At 24.6% G+C, this 24913-nt stretch overlaps 1 protein-coding gene across 1 annotated transcript; it reads left to right on the top strand.

Annotated features, from left to right (window-relative positions):
• The first annotated feature begins 8737 nt into the window (after nucleotides 1–8737).
• Nucleotides 8738–23018, top strand: LOC145833726 (uncharacterized). Its single transcript, XM_082940885.1, has 15 exons — nucleotides 8738–8911; nucleotides 9118–9165; nucleotides 9681–9833; nucleotides 11341–11502; nucleotides 12643–12803; nucleotides 13348–13486; nucleotides 14463–14598; nucleotides 14789–14871; nucleotides 15146–15236; nucleotides 18310–18525; nucleotides 18613–18849; nucleotides 19033–19311; nucleotides 21641–21856; nucleotides 22150–22350; nucleotides 22672–23018. Exons 1-15 carry the CDS (start codon nucleotides 8818–8820, stop codon nucleotides 22766–22768), a joined length of 2313 nt encoding a protein of 770 aa, XP_082797011.1. The 5' UTR covers nucleotides 8738–8817; the 3' UTR covers nucleotides 22769–23018.
• Nucleotides 23019–24913: the final 1895 nt, after the last annotated feature.

Genomic DNA, 24913 nt, shown 5'->3' with positions numbered 1-24913 from the left:
TTTTATACTTTTCTGAAGTTAAAAACTATAGTAGTTAAGTTATATATTGTCCTGGACAAGACATTAAAAGGTATAGGTAGTGTGTGACTTTATAACCAAAAGGTTCTTTGTGCACCAGGTCCTAGGATCAAATACTTTTAGCAGGTTATTTTTGTTGTTAAATAAATTATAATACTATGTTATAAAAATTATGTTCACATTTTTACCTAGCTAAACTTATAAAATATTATTTTGCTCTTGACAATAGTAAAAAAGATAGCTTGCTGTTCCCAGCAACAAAACTACGTCATGTCTAAGGTGGTTACCCATTCCAAGTGTTCGAGATGTTCAAATATTTCCGAAGGTTTTAAGAGATTATATTTTACTTGAAACTCACTTTGATTATTTTTTCTGTATTTTTAATAATTTTACAATTTTAAAACGTGAAAAATAATTTAAAATGCTTTTAAACTTATTAAAATAATTCTAGTAGTAGCACTTTAATAATTTTGATTAAACGGTTTTAAACTTTTTTTTAATTTTTAATATGTTTGGGTAGGGTAAGTGAGGGATAAGGTATAAGTAAAAAATTTCAAAAAAAGTTTGCTTAATCAGCTTTTTTTCAGATCAGACTGACCTCAAAGAACACTTTCAGTTGTGAAATTTGAACATTGAGAAAACATTTCTTTGTTTTTGCTTTAATTTATATGCTTGAGCTATTGTGTGATAGTTTTCTCACAAAAATCTTCTCATTATTAACATGCCTGTAAAAGCAATTAAATAAAATGTAGCGAAAGTTTATTAGGTCTAATCTTGAACTTACGTGTGCCGCGAGAAAAGCTCAAATTAACATAAATGTTTGATCATATTACTTCGATCATCAGACACCACAAACTTTCGGTAGACTAAAACCCGGGTTCCGTTTTTTAAAAACCTTATAAAAACATGTAAATATACGTGCTTCTGAAAAATTATGGCGAATCTGCTGCCAATCAGTAAAAGGTATAAGCTGCAAAAATAAAATACATTTGCATTTATATGGCATGTACACGACATGGCAAAAAGCATACATTTCGGTTTGTTTTTGAAAAAATTCATTTAAAAAACTTAGACGATTTTAGTTATTAAAATGATAAGATCAAAGTTATAAAGATATTTCTGTAAATAGAATTTAATGTTTCTTCTTTTTAATGTTTTTTTATGGTGCGATCATTATTTTTTTTTGTACTGCACTACGTTGTTGACTTAATAAGTAGACTGGTCATAACTCTACAAAATGTGCCTTTCGATTTGATATTTTTATACTTTACCGAGTTTTCAATTCTCAATTCAATTTATAGAAATGTTTACCTTAACTTTAAAGCTTGCCATCAAAAACACATTTTAACAGTTTAAAAGGTATCACCTTAACTTGTTAAAATATTTTATTAAACTACTTTTTCTTCGTTAAAAAGAACTTATTTATACTAGACATAGGTGAATTCTTTAAAACAAACAAAGTTATTGTTATAGCTAAAGTATTAAAAAGAAACTAAACGCTTAACATAGGCATTTTTCAGAAAAAAAATGAAGAATTTTCCCATTAACTTTATTATCGTAAAAACCTTAAGTTAAATATTTTAAATATCATTTTTGATAACTTAAATAGTTTGTAACTTTTGTTAATTAAAACATCTTGAGCTTTTATGGTACAAATTTGCCCTGTATGTTTGCAATGATCATTTGGATTGCACAAGAAGAGTTATACGGCAAGTTACTGTACTTCATTAAATGTTAAATTTGGTTGTAAGAAAACAACTTAAAATCACTGTTATATAGAATTATTTAGAAGGAGAGCAATTATGTAAATTGAGTATTTACTTTATAATTATTAATAATAAACTTTTCAGTAAAAAGTCCAAATTTTTCAATTACTTTAAACGATCTAGCAGCGAAGGTTATACCTAAAGAAAAAACAATGCAGTTCTAAATATATATTGTTTTTGGTTACTAAATTTTATGTAATATCTTATACAAAATAAGACTATTAAAGTCATAAAATAAATTTATGGTACAAAATTACATTTTAATGTGCTTAATGATTCGAAATAAAATATTTATACTAAGTAGAAAAATCTTTTAATAGTTTATTCAAAATTTAAATGTTATAAAACACTTAATGCTTTGATTTGTTGTAATTTCACAGGTAATCATTCTTAAGCACTTAAACTCAGCAATTAATTTGGGTGAAACGAATATAAAAGATTCATATTTTCAATTCGTTTCGAAATATAAAACATTAGGTTGTCTAAGAGTTTATTAAAACATTTTTATAAGCAAGTTAAAAAATTGTATAAGAGCAAATGTTGTCAGCCTTGGAGCAGTTCAGTTTTTTAGATACTTTTATCATATGCTTTTATTGAAATAAAAAAGTTATTTAAATTAAAACGTCATAGATTTAATAATTATTTTAGTATATTTGCTTTATAATGGTTTTTAGATGCTAAGTTAAATTCTAAGTATTTCTTAAAAAAACATTTATATATATATAAAGTATATAACCATCGTAAGTTCTCTAAGTTAGTTTTTACTAAATTTTAAATTAAAAACAAAATTTTTGACACGTTCAAATAAAAGGCTATGGACCTATTTGCTGTTAAGATTACTACTTAAATTAACTAAAACATAGGTTTTTACTAGTGATGTACCGGACTCACTATCCGGGTCCGGATCCGGCCGGATCTTGATATAAAAAAAAAATCCGGATCCGGTTCCGGCCGGATTCTAATTTGAAAAAAAGTCCGGATCCGGGTCCGGCCGGATTCTAATTTGAAAAAAAGTCCGGATCCGGGTCCGGCCGGATCCTAAATTGAAAAAAAAATCCGGAAACGGGTCCGGCCGGATCTCTGTTCGGATCTAGTTAGTAAAAAAGAGCATACAGAAAAATATTTTTTCAAAAACAAACCCTGTGTAAATAAAAAAGAGTCATTTTCGTCAGAAAATACGTTCAAAAATTAAACACCTACCGTGATTGGCTCATTTTGTACACGTGACTAATTTACATTTGTTTACATATAAACTATGAAACAACGGATTTAACTTGAAGAAAATATCCAATTGCAGTTCCGGCCGGATCTTAATTTGAAAAAAAATCCGGATCCGATTCCGGCCAAATTCTAATTTAAAAAAAAGTTCGGATCCAGGTTCGGCCGGATTCTAATTTGAAAAAAAAGTCCGGATCCGGGTCCGGTATATCACTAGTTTTTACTAAACAACTTCATATACTAAACAACTTCAACTATTTCCAGAATTTTTTCTTTACTTTTAAGGTTTACAAAGTTTAGCGCTAAAAAAACGCAAAAATATACAAACAGAAAACAAGTTTAGCAAATTTAATTTTTCAAATTTGAGTATAATCAAATCTAAAATTTCTTAAAAGTTAAAAATCAAATTTTTTGAACGAAATTTTGTTATTATACATATTTTTTGAAAAACGAAATCAGTTAATTACAAGCTAAAATGTTTTTTAGATTCTTTTGCTTTTGAGTGTTGATTTTCTAATTTTAACTTTATAAAAATTTTAAACGAGCGCAAAAAAAAAAGTAAAAATGTTCTTTAATAAGATATTAAAACAATGCTAATAAATTTTCTTGCACTTTATTATTGATATTTTGAATTATGAATGTTGAATTTACAAACACAAGAAAAAATCAGAATTTCTTAACTTGCTGGTTCTCATATTGTAATATGCTATAACAAACTTTTAATTGAAATTTATTTGTGATGTCACCATTAATTTAAACTTTTTGAGAGCTTATATTTGAACGGAAACTCTTACTAAATTACATAAAATTTCCGTTCTTAAAAACAGCAATATCACTGATCAAATGCATATTCACTAATATCTTCAACTTTGATCCAAAATTGTTTAGTTTCTCAAGTTTTAATACAGTTACTTAATAGTGAAAAACTAGTTTTTATGTTGTAAACTTTAATATATTGTAATAAAGAGGAATTAAAAGTTGGGATATATTAAAGCAGATTCTCTTACATCTTCTACTAAAATATTAGTTACTTTTATTCTAATTTAAATAGTTCACTAAATTTCTGTTATCTTTTTTCAACTCCTCGAATAGGATACTTTTGACATTTAAACATTTAAAAAAGATAATTGAAATAATTTGATGTTTTTCTACAATTTTAAAATACTATATTTATGATAATAAAATGTATAATTGAAACCATTTTTTTTATAATGACTTTCCAACTTTAAAAAGTTAAATTTTAATGTTTGTATGTACATAAAACAAAGTTATATTTTTAAATAAAAAAATTAAAGTTATTATAAACAATACCTTTAAATTGTTAAAAGTTAACATTAAGTTTTTAAACAATTATTAAAGTTATAATCATGAGTTCTTAATTAAATGATATGTAAAGAGTAAGTTACTTAGCACAACTTCTGTATTTTGATAACTAAAAGGCTGTTTATGCACGGTCCTAGGACCAAACATTTTGAGCGTTTTATTTTATCGTTCAATAGTTAAGTATTAGTCTAAAAAATTGTAACATTTTCAATTTTCAATCTTTTACTTGAAGAAAAACTTCTACTAAAGTCACGATGATGGGCCTGTCCATATATTACAGTAGTAGTTTTTTGATGTTGTAGTTTGCTTTAAATTAAACAATTGAAAGTTCTCAGCTTGTGTAGCTATAAGGAAACGAAGAATTAATATATAAGTACTATTAAACAACTAAAGACCTCTTATAGATATTTTTTAGTTAATCTAGAAAACACTTCAAATATGATCATAAAAACTTATGCTAACCCACTTAAAAAGGGGCAGGTCAATTATGCATAACGACATTTTTGCTCGGGGGGTCAATTCTGCACGAAGAGTAAATTTTGCACAAGAGTAAAAAAAATAAATAAGTATAAATTTAAAACAAATACCGACCAAGGGTAAGGGGGTAACAGTGATAGAAAAACAAATAACTGATTAAGGGTAACAGTGATAGTATATATACAGTAGGGGTAACAGTTATAGTAAAAAAATTAAAAGAGAAATTATAAATTAATAAAAAAGATTAGAGTTGAATTAATTTAACCCTTGCAAAAGTGTCAATCCGTGCAAAAGTATACCCTCGTGCATATTTGACACCTACCCCTTAAAAAAGCCTAGACACACCCCTTGTTTTTAATTTTGAACTCATAATATACAAGGATTTCTTATCTTTTTTTTTCCAATAAGAGTTTAAAATATTAAATATTCTAATTTTCAGTTGCAGGTCCACTGTTAATTTTAAGGTTTGAAAAGCAAGTGTCAAGGTACCCAACACAATAACAAGTGAAAAAATATATTTTTAATAACAAGCATAAGCTATAGTAGTTAAAAAAGCACATTTATATTCTAAGTTTTGCACTGAAAATGTATAAATTATCTAAACAACGAATAAAACTGTTTAATCGTAGTGTAATGTGTAGTACAATAAAGTATTATTTTCGTAAAAGAATATGTATAAAATTAAATAATTTACACAATTTCCAAAAGACTTATTTTACGAATAACAATGTTTCATAGATTCTGCTAGCTAGTTTTCTCTAAATTTAGCTGTCTAATTTATCCTCTTCTTTACTAATAACAGATTAAACTTAAGTTTTAATGAATTACTAATAAAAAAACACTTTCTAATTGAAAGTCGTAATCTTCATCAGTCGTAATTTTTTTTATAAATCTGTAAGATGTAACTAGTGTTTATTTACAATAAAAATCGTGTTTCTGTTCACTTTAAGGAAACTTTGTCTTGACTATCTAAAGTACTATATAAAACTTATATTATACATACATATAGTTTTAATTTAAAATGTTTAAACAAAAGAGTTTAGATAATTAGATTTTACAAAAAATAAATTAAAATTATTACTTTTAACCTTATACTTGAAAACTTTTTCAGTTTTGATTTTTCATTTGTTTAGTTTTGTATGCATAACAAAATTTTCAAAACATTTATAGTGTATAATGCTAATAGTAAGAATATTATATAATATTTATAGCAATATGAAAATAATAAGAACAAAAAAAGTTTAATAATATTAATGGTGGTTGTAGTTCTGAAATGTTGAACAAATAAAATAATTTATGGAAAATGTAATATTAAAATATTTAAACAGTGTACGGCTTTAAATTTAAAAAGATTCTAAAGTATTAATGCAAAGATACTTTGATAATAATTTTTTTTTATACATTTTGTATTATGTAAACTTTTCTCATCACGACTATACTAAAAAACGTTTACATTTAATCAACACTTATTGATATTTTGAACTTGTTGTAAAATATTATGTTTTCTAAAACATGTTAAATTTAGCAATGACAGTGTTAAACAAATATTTCTAAACGTTTATTTTAAATAAAGTCTTGAAATTAATATAATATGTCACCAACTGAACATAAGTCTAAACAAGTTTTCTAAGTATGATAAACAATGAACTTCACCGCACGATCAACAACAACAGCATCCAAGACAACCTACGACCTGTTTCGTAGTAGTTAGGACTCATCAGAAAGGCATAATTTCGAGAAACCGCTGTTGTGATCTAAACAAGCGGGACTAAGTACAAAGCACTGAAGCGACTGCTTTTGGGTAAAGTCCTTTAAATCAGGTAAATTTCGATACATCTCAAATTTGTTGATGGTGGCTGAAATAAATACTGGCTAAGTTTTTTAAGGAAAAACTTGTTATAAACTTTAATTTACAACTTAAACTTTTTAATCATTTTTGTTTGCGTCACAACTAAAAACTTTTAAATGTTTCTTCTAAAAATTAAAACCTTGCCAAGTTTTATAAAAGTTTATTAGCTTCATGATACCATTACACAACTAATTTAAATTTAATGTGTGAAAAACAATTTAACTTATATACAAAGTGTTTCTCCAACATCGCACCTTTAAACATTAAAAAGAAAATGTAGAACAAATGAATAACTTTTTAATGTCTTTCATACCATTTCTAACTTCATAAGTATGTAAAACTAATTGTTTTTATTACGTTATATGTAATTCATTTATTTCATAATAACAATTCTTTGATTTCTTAATGAAGTTTCTGATAAATAATTATATTTAACAAATTGTTTTTAAGTGTTTTCAAATGAAATAGTGTTACTTTAACTTGTTATATTGTAAAAAATTTTAAACAAAATATATTGATAAATATTTTGACGCATACGATTTAAATTAAAATTTATTTGATAACGATAAACAAGAACACTGTTATACAAATAAAATTAGACAAATGACTTATTTTATACACTCTATCTAAGTTTAAAAATTGTTAAGTCAAAACTAAGTTCAAAGTTATTTCTATATTACTTCGAAAATGTTTTAATGAAACAAGTTACAAAAAAATCAAGATATCAATAAGTGTTGATTAAATGTAAACGTTTTTTAGTATAGTCGTGAATCGTGATTAGAAAAATTTACATAAAACAATGTATATATAAAAATTATCAAAGTAATTTTGCATCAATACTTTATATAGTTTTAAATTTAAAGTTTTATATTCTTTTAAAAATTTAAAAATTTATAGTTGTTTAAAAGAATTGTATTTACAAAAGTTATATTATTTCCTTTTTAAATACATACGGTATATTTTTTTTTACCAAGCTAAAAAAATGTATTTCGTTTTTAAGTTGCAACAAAAGAATAATAAAAACTAATATAGGTGTTTTTATAATGTCTTTTTTTTTAACATTAAAATTAGTAAAATTTAATAATACTTTTGATACTTAAAATTTATCTAAAACTTTTTATTTTGTGGAAAGCATTTTATTGTTTATAACAAGGTAGTTCTTGAAGATATTAAAAAAACAAATGTCTTAATTATAAAAAGTAGATCGAGTAAAGATGTATATAGTATAATTAAGTATAAGTGTTTAATTTGGTATAATATATGCTTTCTTTATAACGTAATGTTTACAACAAACTTGCAATGTTTACACAAAATAACTTCATAGATTAAATCGTTTTGAAACTGCCGTATATTCGTGCTTATAGCTTCTGGCTAATATAAAACTTTTTTTTTTTGTATACCCGTACTATATATACTACAAGTTTTAACTTAGTTTTTATATCTCTAGATTATAAAAAAAAGTTAGTAAAAAGTTTCAATCTGCGTTTATTTAATCCATCAGGTTAAAAAGAAATTAATTAAAGCTATTTTTTATCTAAACAAATTTTTTTGTGTTCAACAAAAAGAAAAGAACTTTTATTTAGGTTAAATAGTAGTATTAGTACAGGTTGTTTTCATTTTATTTTTTTGAATTTGAATGTAGTGTTATACTTAAAAACAGTTATAATATTATTTAAAACTGATAACAGTTTAAACTAAGCTAGAATTTCTTTAAACAATAAATAAAATTTTGAAGCAATCGTTATGTTTTACTAATACGTTTGGATTGAAAGCAATGTTTTATAAAAAACCAAACAATAAAAAAACTATATAAGGCATTAATTTGCACATATTATTTGTTAAACACGTCACTTAAGAAAATTTTTCAGTAATTAATGCTTTAACAATTGCTATTAACATTACAAAAATCATTAACTTTGTGTTTGGCTTACATCAATACTGTGATATTATGAAACTATGTAAAATATATTTCGTGGTCGTTTTAGGAGTTTTGGAAAAAATAGCAAACTTTTTCTTATAGTTTTTTCGTGAGCTTATAAAACTCAGCAAGGATATGACGATCTATTTCACTAATCTAGTCATTAAATGTTTTTATTGATTAGAATTGTGTATAATCAGTTTATTTACCTTCACATATCAGTTTACAACCAGGAAGCACAAAAAAACATGAATTTTATTTTAACAAACACAATGCAGCTTCTGTTAAAACTGTTTTTGGCTAGTCTTATTCAATGTTCTACTTTGTATGGAGTTGAAACAGGTTAACTACTTTTCGGTTTATATGAAAGTCGTAACACTAAAAATGAATAAACAAATTAAATTTTGTATAATGTTTAAATGAGCTTTAAAAGTTTTTGTTTAAAAATTATATTAATTATAAAGTATTTTTAATAAACTATAGTGTTTTTAAATAGTTAAGTTTAGATTAGTGTGAAATTAAACACTTCAATTTCTTTAAATTATCAGAAAGTTTGGAACATCCAGTTGACGAAATGTATGTACAAATGATGGAAGGTTTAGTCTTTTCAAAACTTTAAAATTTTGTTTAACTAGTTTTTAAATTAAAATTAATTTTTTGTAGGAGCTAATTTATAAAGTTTTTTACAATAAAATAACTCACTAATAACTTTAGTTTTAATATATTTTTTTCTAGTTTACTTAAACTTAATCTGCTAATATATTCAATTTATTTTTCCTCCTGAAATAAATGCTAAGTTTCGTTATACTTAAGTTTTTAAACTTATAAAATTACTTAACAAAACAAACTACAAGTCATTTTTTTAATAGTAAATAAATTTTAGCGTTCAATGCTATAGTACATTATACTTTATTGATATTGTGTAATGAAACAGCTGTTTTTTCTGCATAAATAAAATATATTCAACATAAGTATGATGAATAAAAAAACATTATAAACGTTTTAAAAGGAGTACCTATTTTTTTTCTAAATTTAACAATAAAAAATAACTTTTAATGTGTTATTATCAACTCAAAGTTAAGTTCGTAAGTAACCGTCAATGAAATTACAGAAAGTATGTTAAGTCAAAATGCTGAAAAATTAGAGTGTTCAAAAATAAGTTGCAATACAACTTGTCCACTTGGTAATGTTAAAGATAGAGACGGCTGTAATACGTGTCAATGCTTAAAAAGTGGAGTTTATCAAGGCGATATATTAATTACAGGTAATATTAAAGTTATCATTAAAAATTAAACTTCCATCATTTTAGTATTAAAATTTATCTTATTTCAATTATGGTCATTAAGATGACTTTCTAATCAGTTTTGTATCAGAACGTAAAACTAACTTCGGAAAGATAAAGTCAAAGTACTATAGTTTTAGTTTATATTTATAGTTTAGTGATAAAATCTTAAAACTGTTTTTATTTTTAAAATCTTACATTTGATTTTATTACACATCTTACATCATTGATTTTTTTACAAGTCATAGACTTAAAAACAATAAATAAAATCGGGCTTTTTTTGTACTTATTTACTTTTAAGTTTACCTTAGTTTAACTTTACAAACTATTATCAAAGTTTCCTTCTAAAAAGGTTAAATCATTAAAAGTCTAAAATGCCAATCAAATGTATTATACAGGTTTTTTATTGTTTCCAAATGTATCAAATAAACAAATTCCCGTACATTAAAAAAAAAACTAATGTTACCAATGATTGAATATGTTTTTAAACGTATTTTATCTTCTTGGAAAGCAAAAAAGTTTGTATCTAAATTAGAAAAATAGAATTACCACATTTTCCAGCATTATGCTCTCTAAACCATTGGTTAACCAAAATTAATTTCCGAAATTTATTTTTGCACATATAAAACTGTGTTAAAATAAATAAAAAAAGTACTGAAAACTTTCAATTTTTTTTTTTTGGTTTTTTATTTTTATTAAAAAACATTTTTCTTTTACAACTTTAAAAGTCGAAGGATTTATCGAAAATTAAGTTCTAAATACTTTACGAAAATTTTAAGATAAGCATTACTGTCTAAATTAACAACAAAAATTAACTTATTTAACCTTTATTAAAAATGTAATGCTTCCTATTTCATTTTATTTTTATAAATAATTTCAGTGAAGCAAGCCAACTAAGTATTTACTTATTACATAAAAACAATTATTTACAATATATGTATTTTTGTGATTACTTAATGTTGTTTTATACCTTATTAAGTCCTTTAACATGTTTTTGTTTTAAGATTTATTTATAACGTTGAAGCTCAGCGACTTTTATACAAAAGTAAAGCCAAAGAACTAGTTCTTAAAATATTTAATTATGTTTTTAGTGTGGAAAAACTTATCATAAATGTGGATATGAAATTGCATTGACAGTTTTTTAATGTTTAAAGTGGTCTATAGATGTAATTTTTATAATTAAAGAAAAAAGCAAACGCTGTTTAGCTCTTAGGTAGATATATACATTTTTTTGTTTAGTTAATCACTGACGGGGGTTTGAAAATTTTTAGTATAATAACTTCGTATATACTTCTACTTTGAAGCAAAGTAGCTTTTTTTTATAAATAATAGTTATTGTAAAACAAGTTTATCTTAAATCAAACAGTAAAGTTAGAATAATAAAGAAATAAAGAAAATTTTGAACTTAAATCGCTAAAGCTTAAGTTTGTTAATTGGCAAAACTTAATAATTTAAAAAGTTGTAAATTTTAATTGAACATGATTTTTAGAAAACATTTATGATGAGGCAATGAGCAAATACGAAATACACAACAGTGAATCAAAAAATGAAATATCTCGTCAAAAAAGGGCAGCATATGACACTTATTGGGACTGGCCTAAAGTTGGCAGTAATAAAAACGTAGTAATACCGTACATTATTAAAGGCATATGTTAGTAGCATTTTTTTTATTGAGTACCTTACTTTTTTTACAGTAAAAACTTATTTTCAATTTTGTTCAACCATTATTAAATATAAAATTAATACTTACCAGCCTAAAGTCTAACTTTAAAAAACAAATTTAGTTATTTAAGAATTTATTGATATAAGTTTTTTTAGTAATTTAGTTTTAATACTTAACAAATTTAATAATACCTACATTGAAACGATAAATTAAACAAACTAAATATTAAATTTGTCAGCAACTGCAAAAGTTTAATGTAAGTCTTAAACTAAAATATTTCGAAAAAAAACCTTGTACTTTTACTTTAGAAAGTTAAGAAAAGCTTTAAGTTATTTTTAGTATCATCTGTTTAGTATCATAATTAATTTATTTTCTTTTAAACAATTATTACTAACACCTGCCTATAATTAAAGACGAAGAGGTGAAACCAAAAAGTAATAAAAAGGAAACTTGAATATAATTTAATTTACCTCACCCTAAAGATGGTAGCACCATGCAATTCTTTTTAGAACTATTATTTGTCTTAAAAAAGTTTAACAAATATGTTTATCACATTAGCATCCGAGTATTGGTTGGCACTTAGAACAAACCGCTTTACTAAACATTGGTTTTAACGTTCTTTAATTAAAATAGTTGCACTTTATACTTATAAATAAGTTATTATTTTTTAGTTACTTTGTTTTTTACTTAAGCCTTTGTATTAAAAGTTTTACAAATAAATAATTTGCAACTAATGATGAATAAAATTTTACATATTACTTACAGTTGACTGTTTTCTTTGTGCTCACATATCACTTTGAAATTGTAAATTACATTAAAGTTTTCGATAAGTTCTTAAAAGTAGTTTTTTTTTTATTATATGTGACTGATGAGTCATCTACTAAAATATTTACTACTTTTGTACTTAAATACGATTAATTACATATCAAATTAAGCACATTTCGTAAAAAAGCTAGTTCATTTTTAAAGTTTTTAAGGTGTTTGTTTCCTTTTTTTTAACTAACTAAATAAAATTAGTAAAAAAACTAAAAATATTATCTAAAAACAGTTTAATCTTAAGTGAAAATATACATACGATAATTTTCAAAAAACTAGTTTAGTATTTTTATTTACCAACCATTATGACAGCTGCTCGAAATAAAAAGATGCTATTAAAAGCGATTGAAGCATTTAAAGATCGAACTTGCATCAGATTAATTCCAAGAACATCACAAACTGACTACATAATTTTTAATGGGGAAAGTAAAATATGCAACTCATATGTTGGAAAAATTGGTGGTGGACAAACAGTGAGCTTTTAAAATATATAAATATATGTTTTTTGTTGTTCTTTGTAAAATAATTTTAGATTAAAAATTTCTTAAAGTAGTTTTCTCGATAGCAAAGGTCAAAAAGTCAAAGGTCTGAAAACTGCAGCCCTCAAGTCAAAAGTATTTGTCCCAGAACGTGATTTTTACCTAAAATAGTTAATACTTTTTAAATTCAAGTTAAGACTTTTTAATAAGAAACTTTTACAAATAGTTAATGTAACTTGTGAGTAACATGATAACCCTATTTTTTGTTCGTTTATTGTACAATCATAGTTTTTATATATTTTTGCTTAAAAGTAAAATTATACAAACAAACTATTGGCAGCGAAAGAATTTATTCTTTTAATGTAGCCTGCAAAAGTTTTTTTCAATAAATCTAGACTGTTTCTCACGAAAAGCTGTCGACTGGTCTAATTTTTATTTTTGTACATATTTTAATTCACAAAAATAAAAAGTTTAATTACTGTTAACTACTTAAATGTTTTTAATTGAAAATTCTTACTATAGAATATTACGTCCACAGGTTAATTTAGGCGAGTACTGTTTCAACTCAATAGGAATTGTTCTTCATGAAATAATGCATGCTCTTGGTTTTGAACATGAGCAAAATAGGCCGGACAGAGACAAGTACATCACAATTCATTGGGATAGGGTAAAACCAGGTACACTTGTTTTATTTAAAAAACATACTATTGTGTTGGTAAAAATACAAACAGACAGTACTTATTTTTTTTTTAAGTTTGATTTTTTTTTTAATTACTAGCTGAAAAAAAATACACTGTTTTTACTACTTAGTTAGGGGTGGTTAACTTATGGGCCTGCAAAGCAAAAGTTCAGCTATTTCGTAAGAAATATTTATTAGTTTTTCTTTTTAAACTAATTTTAAGTAAACATAAGTATTTAAAATTTTTAATCTCCTTACAGTTTTGTCCTTAACAGTTATATTTTAAAATTGCACTTCATATTTTCAAAACTTCGAGCTCCAACACTTCTTGATAAGTACGGCCCGCAAAAGAAATTTAATAATAAATCTGGTTCGCCAACTAGAACAGTTACCCACACCCTTATAATAGATGATTTATACGTAACTTTATTCTAATTCAAGTAAGTTTGACTAACACTTATTTAATTTTTTTTTAGTTTTATTTAAATCTTAAAAACGAAAGCAACTTTTACTAAGATACTATCAAAACCAAGCATTTTTGAAATGTTTCAGAAAAATTGATTTTTTTTTGAAAGTTACAAGCTCAGCTTAATAAGGATATAACTAACTAGAACTAGCTAGCTGTTCAAAACTAAGTTGTTTTTAATTCAGTTTCAATACTAGCAATTCTAAATTAGCACGTTTAATATTTAGTTTGGTTTAGGTATAAAAAAAGTATTTTTAGCTTTAATTTCATGTTTCAAACCTCGTAATTTATTAAGCGAATTTTTTTTTTTTTTTGAGTGAAAAAGATAGTTTTATAAATATTCTCAGACAAAAAGATAAAATCTTATTTTTAATATCAAATGTTGTTTCATGTGTACAATATAACTTTTCTTCTAAAATATTTAAAATATGATTGGTTATTAGAAAAATTACAACTTTTTTTTGTTGTAAAATATAAATTTTCTATATGGTTTCATCTATATTTTAAGGTTTTGAAGGGTATTTTACGAAAGTGCACAAATATAAGTGGATCTCATATGGATCTCCATATGATATGAAATCAGTTCTACATTACAGTTCTTGGGCAGGAAACAAAAAGTATAGTGAGCCAGCAATGACAGACAAGTTTTTAGATTTTTTTTATACCGCTATTTATTTATTAAAATACTTTTTAAATAAGTCTACCATTTTTTTATTTATAGTTTTTTTTTAAATATTAGTAAGATAATAAGTTAAAAAATAAATTAATTAAGCACCACTGTATTTAAGACAACGTAGCGACAGTAGCAAAAAGTTTTTTTTTCAAAAATTTCAGAAACGGTAATTGGATCACCGGACAAAGAGACTTTTTTTCAACTGAAGATTTATTTCAAATTAATAAAAAGTATAAATGTTCAAGTAAGAAAGTTTTGTATACAATTAATAATGATAGTTAAATAATAATTAAATTTTATTTAACTTTACTATTAATAGACGAAAAACTATAAAATACTTATAATTAATTTGTAAAAATTTGTAAAAAATTTTAAGCTACAAAACATAAGTGAATTATCAATTAAGTGTTATTTTGTAGTAAAAATTCAACTTCTTGTTTATTGAACCTTGAGAAAAAAGATTAAAATCAGATAAAAAGTAGTTAAAAAAAAACTAAAATTTTAAATTATCCTAACAGAATACTATTTCAATAAAATAAAAAAGCCTCACACTGTACCAAAAAAACCAACTCGTATACTGGTGCCTTGCGGTGACTACAAGTCAACTTCGTAAGTCTATAAACATTTTTGTTATATGATTTTGTAGTAAAACTTTATGTTACATTTTTAAAGAAACGTAGAAGTATATCTAGTTTAATATAAAGTACTAAAACAAAGTTAATTCCTTTAAAAATTACCAAATAGAAAGTTCTTTATGGCTTTAAATTATATTAAAAAGTAGTTTTTTTTGAACACAACAATATTTTTGAGCTTTTACAATACGAAACCTAGTTTTCTTAGTAGTTTTTTTAATAAAACTTTTAATCATTGATAAATTGACATGTTTTTAATGCTTATATTATTGACAAGACTTTTTCAAAGTGTTTTGATAAAGTAATCTTTCAAACATCAATCAAAGAACATAAAACATTCACGTTTTATTAGTTTTGTTATCTAACATTTTTAATGCAAGCCTCATTGTCTAACTACATACATTACAAAGAACTCATCAATCTCACAAGTTACGATGTTTTTATATTAGTATAGGAGCGTTATTAAGGTTTAACACAGTTTGCTCAATACTAGTTTGTCATAAAAAACTTTTTGTTAATAACTTTTATTACTTGTTTGAACGCTAAACTAATTTTTTCAGAAGTTTATTTATAAACTGTAAGTAAATGTAGTAAGATATGAAGTATGCTACAATGTATTTGTCAAAACTACTATGTTTTAAAAGCTTAACTTACAATTACATTTACATAGAAATTTTATAGGCAGTTTGTAATTAATTTAAAACTAATCATTTGTACGATTTGAAAAAAAATACATCGTTAAACATTTTATTTATTTATTAATGCTTTGTTTGAAATTTATTGCTGAAACGTATAAAATTTGATTAATCTAAAAATGTTAGTATTAAAAAATGTAAAAGTTCTTATATTTAACACTTATACAAAAAAATGTACTTATACGACGATGTTTTAGGTTCGATAGTTAATATTATAAGCAAAACGCTTTAAAGTTTTAAAATTATTTTCTTATAATTTATAAATAAAATACATATGTGCATTAAACCACAAAGTTTTAATTATATAGTGTTAACTATATGTATTTAGAAAAACTTTGAACGAACAAAACATTAGAGTTTTTCATGATAGGAACTCTAATTCTAATTCTTTCTTTTAATAAATATATGAACTTCTAAGCTAAATAATTAAGGTATGCTCAATATTCTAAGGTAATTAAGGTAATCTCAATATTAAACTCAAATTTAACTTTACGACTCTTAAATGGCATTAAATCGACTAAATTATATAAAACACTGAATTAACTATCAAAATTACAATTTAAAAAATGAATTACCAACATTAAAGATTTATTTTTAGACTAATTAATAAAATGATAAGATAAAGTTTGGTAAAAAAGTTGATATTTTTTATGATGTATAAGCATATTGTAAAAAAAGTGTTAAAAGTATAAACATAAAATACGAAAATGAGTTGTACACACTTAAATTACTCTAGTTTACAAACAATACATACAATTTTTTATTATTCAAAGTATAGACAATAGTTAAAAATAGTTTTCATGCAACTTAGTATAATATTAAACAAGGTAAAGCTCCATACAAAAAAAAACTAATTGTTACACAAAGTTAATTTTTTCTCGATATCTTTTTAATGCTAAGCGTTTCAAAATGTTAGTGTCATTAAAAAGGTTTGACTTTTATTCTTAAATAGTTATTTAAATGAGTTTTTGTTTGGTTAAAGTATTTATGTACAGCAGTTTATAAAAAACTGTAAGATAAATCTAAAATAGAAAAAGAATTAGATGAAAATGTTTTCTAAATAAATTTAGTGTAGTGAATTATAAATAATAATCAAGCTCTTTTTAAAAGTACAAACTATCTATTCATAACTTAAAGTTAAATGAATTAGGTATAAATAAAACATGTTGATCAAAATTTTTGAGTAGGGTCTTTTAAAATCGTTTTCATAAACAACCCCTTAGCAGAAATTTAAAAAAAATTATCACTTCCCTAATTTATTAGGTATTGCCCCTTAATTTAATTCATATATTTTATCGTTGCCTTACTAGTTTACTCCCCACGATAGGCAAAAACGCTTCTAAAGGGTATTTTCTACTTCTAGAAAACATTTTATAGAGCTTAATTGAGTACTGTATAAGAAACTATTAGTTTGAATTAAAATTTAATCTTCGAAAAGAGTACTAATACTAAGTCTTTCACTATAAGTGTTACAAGCTAAGTATCATTTACATGCCTTTTTATTCATTTAAATCTAGTTATGCATAATATATGTTTCATTTAACATTTATTACACTTCAGTCTTTTATTTTTTACAAAATCTAAAAACTAAAAAAATCATTAAAAAGTATATATACAAATTTTTTCTTTTAGTCGCGTTGTTGTTCTTTTTTTAAAACTCTTTTGACTTACTTGAAAGTTTCAACTTTCTAGAATAAAACTAGTTAGGTAATTTTACATTTTTTAATCGTAAAATATTTATTATATATTACAGTAATCTAAACTTTTAAAGAGCTAACTTTTTCATTTAAAACTGTTTAAAAAATGTAAGTTAACAAGAACAATGAAAAATTTTTTTTTTTAGAATTAAAGCTAACAAATGCTAAATTGTAAACTTAATGAGTTTTTTCAAATAGGGGTTAATGGGTAGTTGTGCGTACTAGTATAACTAGCCTTTTTGTGTGGTATTCAAAACTTTTTACACTACTTATTTTTAACAACTCATTTTAACATAACCAAATAAATTTTATTTTTGAGTTAAACAAATTTAAGAAAACTCTAATTTTTGATGATAGAAGTTTTTATTTCTACATAAGTTTTAACTTATCTTTATTTTTATTTTATTATCATACTTTTAAGATTTACGTACAACTAGTTTATGTAAAAATGTTAGGTTAAAAACATTGATCAGAAAAACGGATAATTTATTTAAAATTAGTATTTAAAACACTGATAAAATTAGAAGTTTTGTGTTACAAACATTAAATGAATTATTTTAAATTCTAATCTATGTTTTTCTTAAACTGTTTTTACTAAAAACAGCGTTTTTCATACAATTTAAAAACAAATAAAACTCCAACGTCAATTTTGAACTAGATTCTGCAAGGGTTACCGAAAACAAGGTAGGTGTTTCCAGCAAAATTTTAAAGACTTTATGAAAAAAAACTGCAATAGAACTTGTGGTTTTTGTACGAAACCAACTTGGATAACTATTTTGCCTCCGACCACTGCACCTAGTATAATAACTACTACTACTACTAACAGCAACAACGGTTTGGTTTTGGTCCCTTGCAAAGATGCAAAACACCCCTCGTAAGTTGTACTACTTTTATAATATTTTATCATCAACTGCAACGATGTAACTAAGTTCTGATCACTTAGCTGTATGTTTTTAAACAGTTTTTGTCGCGGATATAAAGAAAAAGGAAGATGTTTTGAAAAAAGGTACAGCAGTTTCATGAACATAAATTGCAATAAAACTTGCGGTATTTGTACTGGTTCAAAATGGGTTCGCATTACAACAACTACTATTGCTCCAACTACTAAAGCTACTACTACTACAACTATAAAACCTAAAACAACTACACAAAGTAAAGGATATAAACTTGTTTCCTGTGAAGATGTCAAACATCCTTCGTTAGTTTGTTCATAAATTTTACTTTTAAAGATACATACTTCCTTTAAAAAGTAAATAGACTATAAACTAACTTGTTACTGAAAATATTAAACATTTTTAGTTTTTATATTTAAAAACTTTTATTTGTTGCTATTAGAAAATAAAACATTTATGAAAATTAATTGAAAATTAGAAAATTATAGATTCTGTCAAAAATGGAAACAACTAGGAAGATGTTCCGAAAAAAAGTACAAAATCTTTATGAAAACAAATTGCAAAAAAACTTGTGAGATCTGTAAAGGTCCAACCTGGGTTAAAATAACAACAAGTTTACCAAAAACCACCACAACAACTAAACCAATAACAACCACAACAAAAGTTCTAAAAACCACTAAATCAACCACATATACTACAACAACAACAACAACAACAAAAAATACTGGTTCTAAAATAGTTTCTTGTAAAGATACAAAGCACCCATCGTTAGTTTACTTTTGTTATATATAATTTAAAAAGTCTTATTACTTTAATCTTTTATCTCTACTTTTTTATGTTTTATACAAAGAAAAAATTTTGTACGTGAACTAAAAATAACTACAAGCAATATGCTTCATTTAACTGAACATATTGACATACCTTAAAAGTTAAACTGGTGTTAATTTAAACGCATAAACATAATTTTTATTACAAAAAACGAACCGTCTTTGTTCTGAAATAAGCTGCTAGTATTTTAGAATTTTTTAAAAAGCTTCACTTAGTTCGGAACAAATTGTTTTTCTTATTTGATTTTTACAATAAATATTACACAAACTTTTTTTTTAATTTGAATTAATTGAAAACAAACTTTTTTTTCCAAAAATTTTCAATCTAATTGTGCTGAGAACAACTTTAATAGTTACTCTGACGAAATGTACTTAGATGTGCTGAGTTTAAAAATCCTGGTCCAAACAAAACAATAATAACTGTAAGAACGATGAGAAAACAAGATTAGTGAAGAATAGTTTGTTATAACGTTTTAAACCTTATGTATGCAAACTTTAAATATGCTTGCAAAAGACGATACAATATTCATTTCTCAAACGATGTCTTTAAAATGGGTAGCTTTCTAAATTGCACGAGCGTACAAAAATGCACGAGGGGACAAAATTATACGAAGATACTTTTGCACGAGGGGATAAAACTGCACAAAGATACTTTTGCACGAAGGGTCACATTTTGCACGGAGACACTTTTGCACGAGCAGAGAATTTTGCACGGGTTAATTTTTATTTTTATTTTATTTGTTTTTTTTTTTACTATCACTGTTACCCCTAACCCTTACCATAATTTTTATTAATGTTATTATTTTTTTTTACTTTTACTGTTACCCCTGACGCTACCCTCGGTAAGTAATTACTTTTTCCTTTTTTTTTAAATAATTTTTTAGTTTTTTTTTTTCTGTTTGTTTAACATTTTAATTTTTTTCTGTATGTTTTTACCCTTGTACAAAAATTTATCTCGTACGATATTGACCCTTGGTGCAAAATCGTAGTCGTGCAATTTTGTTCTCGTGCAATTTTGTCCTCTCGTGCAATTTAGTAACCTTTTGTGCAAATTAGACCCGATCCCCTTAAAAATGCAGTAAAAATTAGTTATGTGTCTTTTACATTAATTAAATAAACCTTTTAATTTTGGTTTAATTAATTCATAAACCTATTAGTAAATGTAAGTTAAAATAGTCATATTTTTGGTATGTCAATACTAAAATACTAAAGTTTGACTATATGAGAACTTAATAAACTCTTTATCCTAAAATCTGCTCACTTTATTTTTAAGCTGAACTATAAAAACACTAAAACAATGAAATCTATTGAAAAAAGTAAATACCTACAACAACCATAATTGCTTCACAAATTAGTTTGACGTTTACTTTGTAGAAAAAGTACTACAAATCGTAAAAAATAGTTAGAAAATATGCACAGCTTTGATAAAAACAGTTTTGATTGTTAACATTTTTAACAGTTGTAATATTGTAAAAACTTAAAGTTAATTATAAGTACCTTAAACTTTTTCAAAAATTTACCGATAGTTTAATAACAGGGCGTCATTATAAAAAGTATAAGCTTAGCTGTCTGTACGAAGTATACTTTATTATTAAGTAATTTTGACGCTTCTCAGAATATATTGCATTTTTATAAGTTTTTAATTTTACATGTATAAAGAGTTTTGTTTAAAACAACTTACATTTCTTGTTTTTGTCTAACTTACTATAGCTCTAAAATGAAGGCTGCCCTTTTTAGAAAGCAAAAAAATTAGCCAAATCACAACAAAATAACCTGAATCAGTCTGATTTTATATTAAAAACGAGATCCAGTAATTTGATCCAGGGAATCGAAAACAAACTTTATAAATAAATAAGAACTTAATTTTGAGACGTTTGCATATTTTTTAAGTTGCTGTAATCGTTTATAGTTTTATTTAGTCCATTTAATCAGTCGTCTCAAATAGTTATTACGTCGAATTGCACCTATGTATAACAACTTGACTTCATATAGTTTTAATTATATAATTTATTGAACGACAAAAAATACACTCATAATATTTAGTCCTAGGACCTGGTGCACGAAAAAACCTTTCGGTTACCGATTAGTATAATCGATTGTTATAATTAGTATTCAAACATTGATGTAAATTTTTAGTACTTGTTAACGAAATTCATTAACAAGTTTTACTTAAGTAATTAAATTTAAGTATTTTATTTTATTGATTTTTTTATTGTTTTAAGCTTTTTCTAGTTTCAGTAATTTAAATTTTAATTTGTAATTAACTTAGGTTTTGCCGTACGTGGAAAGAAAAGGGAAGGTGCTTAGAGGCTAAATACAAACAATTTATGAACACTAACTGCTTCAAAACTTGTAAACAATGCACTGAAGGTTTTGTTAGAGTTCAACTTACAACAACATCAAAAACCCCAACTACTAAGATAAGACGCACAACTACAACAAAACCTTACACTGTTTCACCAACAAGTTGCAAAGACATTGAATCGTTAGTTGTAAAGTTTTTGTAAAAGAGTAGTAAAAAGTTTATTCAGTTATCTTAATATCGATATTACAGTCTTCAATTTTCATTACGATTGTTATGGTTCTTGTCAATGTATAGTTAAGAAGTTATACACTTTATACTTTTATTTACAAAAAAAAATATTTTGATTGAATATAAAGTTTGGTAATTAAAAAAAACCTTACCTTGGTACGAACATCTAAAACATGAAAAAATATAAGAATACTGTAAAAAATGTTTATGTGTAATGAAATTAATTTTAATACACAACAAAATAGAAACTGTAAATCGTGGAAGATTAAAGGATATTGTGAGGAACTCAAGTACAAAAAAATTATGACCAGTAAGTGCAGTAACACTTGTGGATTTTGTAACGTGCACAATAAAGCTACTACAACAACGAAACTTAAAACTAAACTAAAAGTAACAACTGAAAAAGTAAAGTTAGAAAAAAACAAAACATGCGAAGACAAAAGCAGGTGAAAACATTTTCTTATACTATTGCAATATGTTCGAATACGTTTGTCACAAATACCAAATCAGTTGTCATAACCTTTCTTAAATTATCCTCAATTAAGCTGAAGTTCATCATTTTATTTTAAAAACACTCTAAACACATTTTTTTAGTTTATGAAGAGTTAAACTTAATGAAATGTACTTTTTTAGCTTTTTGTTTTTTAAGTTTAAGTTGATGAGAGATAAAATATATTTTTGCGCATTTAGCTATATACGCATTTAGCTATAAATATTATTAGTAAATTAATCTAAAGCTAATTACATAATTTAAAATATTAACTTAGCAAATGTACTTCCTGGCATAAAGCTGGCTATTGCTCACAAAACCGCTACCAAATAACAATGAAGATAAATTGCAAAAAAAGCTGTGGACAATGTTAGAAGATTTATTTTTAGACAATAAAAATAATTGCTGTTGTTTTCTTTTCTTAATTTTTTATTTATTGTAGTTGTTATTTTAATTGAAAGTGTTTTAATTTCGATAGCTTTTTATTGATTTATATAAAAGAAACTTACCGATTTCTAATTTTAACTAAGATGATGCTGATTACAAAAAGTTCTTTAATAGTTTGTATTAGTTATATATATATATGTTTTTTTTTAGATTTAGTAGTAATATTGTTTTGTGTAAATACCAGATGTTTGTGAAACATTTATTAAGTATAAAAAAATTACTAAAGAATTTTTTTATATTTTTAAGCTTAAATATGATTTTTTTGATATCATCTGTAATAATAAAAAAAAGCTGATATTGTTTATATTCAATAGTTTTGGTTGTTTCAAAATTTTAAAAGTTGTATCGAAAACTTTTTATTGGATACTATATACTAAACATTAAATGAAAACATATTTTTATTTTTAATAAAGGACAAACAATAATAAACACATCTTAGACAATATGAAAAAATTAAAGATGAAACTAACGGTCTCTAAGTTGAATGTGTGTTATATATTTTTGGAATAACAAAGATAGTAAGTAATCGCTACAAACTAATCTTTGCTGCGTAAACGCATTAAGCATAATAGTATATAAACATATAGTTAAATGATTTTAAATTTAAACTGAATTTAAACAGTTTCGATATTAGTTTCTAAAGTTAAAAAGTATATATACTAATAATCTTTTATTAAACTACAACAAAATTCAAAAAAAAAAAGTTTAATTGTCATGATGTATAAAAAACTATTTAACTACAAATAAGATTAATCACAAGTATATATATATATTTACAAAACTGCAGTCGTTCAATCCTTAAAAGCCGTTTTATCAGCATTTTAAAGTAAAACCATATGTTTTAAGTATAAACAATTAGGCAATAGAAAACTAGTTGTTTTGTTAGTGAAGCTCCTTCGATGAAGTAACTGCATTAAACCGAGAATTTTTTGCTTTAGTGTTTCATTGATAAATAAAAAAGCAACACTTTATGTTGAAGTTTTAATTTATGACGAATGTATTTTTCATTTTAAGCAGTAAACGTTTATTGCCCCGTCCAAAGATGTCAACTTGTAAACAGATTCATGGCAAGTTTTTAAAAGTTTTGCAAATAAGATACATTGCAAGCTTTTTAATTAAATGTTGTATGTATCCTGATAGTGCAATCAGGGACGACTGAAATTTAGCTTACCAGTGATGAGATCTACAATATCTTTATTCGTTTGACATCTCAAGAAATATATTAAATCTACGTTCTTGAGCAAAATACTTTGTCCAGAACTCGCTAAAAGTATCTTAAAAACACAAATACTAAACACCTGGTTCTCCTTAGTTTTTATAGCAAGCTGGGATTTTCACTTTTATTTCACTTTAGAGTTTCGAAGTCAGTAAAAGTTGAGGGTGCCTACTATTTTGCCAAATTATCCATTCATATACAAACTAATTAATATTTAAAAATGAAATTAATTGTTTGAAAACAAACATCACTGCTATAATTCGTTAATAATTGTGTTAGACGGTGTTTTGCTTGGTAAAGGGTGACAGTAAATCTAAGTTTTATAAGTTCATTTGCAATGCGATTGATCTAAACTTGAAGGTGTGCTGCTAATACGACATTAACTGCAGTATTTTTATACAGTTTACTATAATATTTTTTATTGCCTTGAATTTTGATAAAGAATGATATTGAACAGTTTTTTTGGGGAAAAATAAAGTATAATAGAATGCAAGTTGGTGTTTAAGACAGCATATAATACTTTTAATAAAAGCAGGTTTTGAAATGTCTGAACTCATTTTTATCTTACTTTATAACTCTTAAAAAACTTAGTATGAAAAAATAATTTCTACGAACATCATGCATAGGATATAGTTCATACAAGCTGTTTCTGCTTACTAAATGTAATGATGGAAAATGTACAGTAGCCTTTTTTTACTATGTGGAAGTTTTCTGCGTCTGAATGATATGATTAAGTTAAATGCTGATTTATTAGAACAAAACTAGAAATATTTTTTTTAATCAAATGGATTTTAATGTGTTGTTATCGAAAGGTTATACGACGTGCAAAAATTCAACCCAAAGTTATTGAAAAGCT

Source organism: Thalia democratica, chromosome 1 (genome assembly GCF_965202585.1).
Source record: "Thalia democratica chromosome 1, ktThaDemo2.hap1.1, whole genome shotgun sequence".
Taxonomy (NCBI): Eukaryota; Metazoa; Chordata; class Thaliacea; order Salpida; family Salpidae; genus Thalia; species Thalia democratica.
This window is presented reverse-complemented; position numbering and strand designations above follow the sequence as displayed.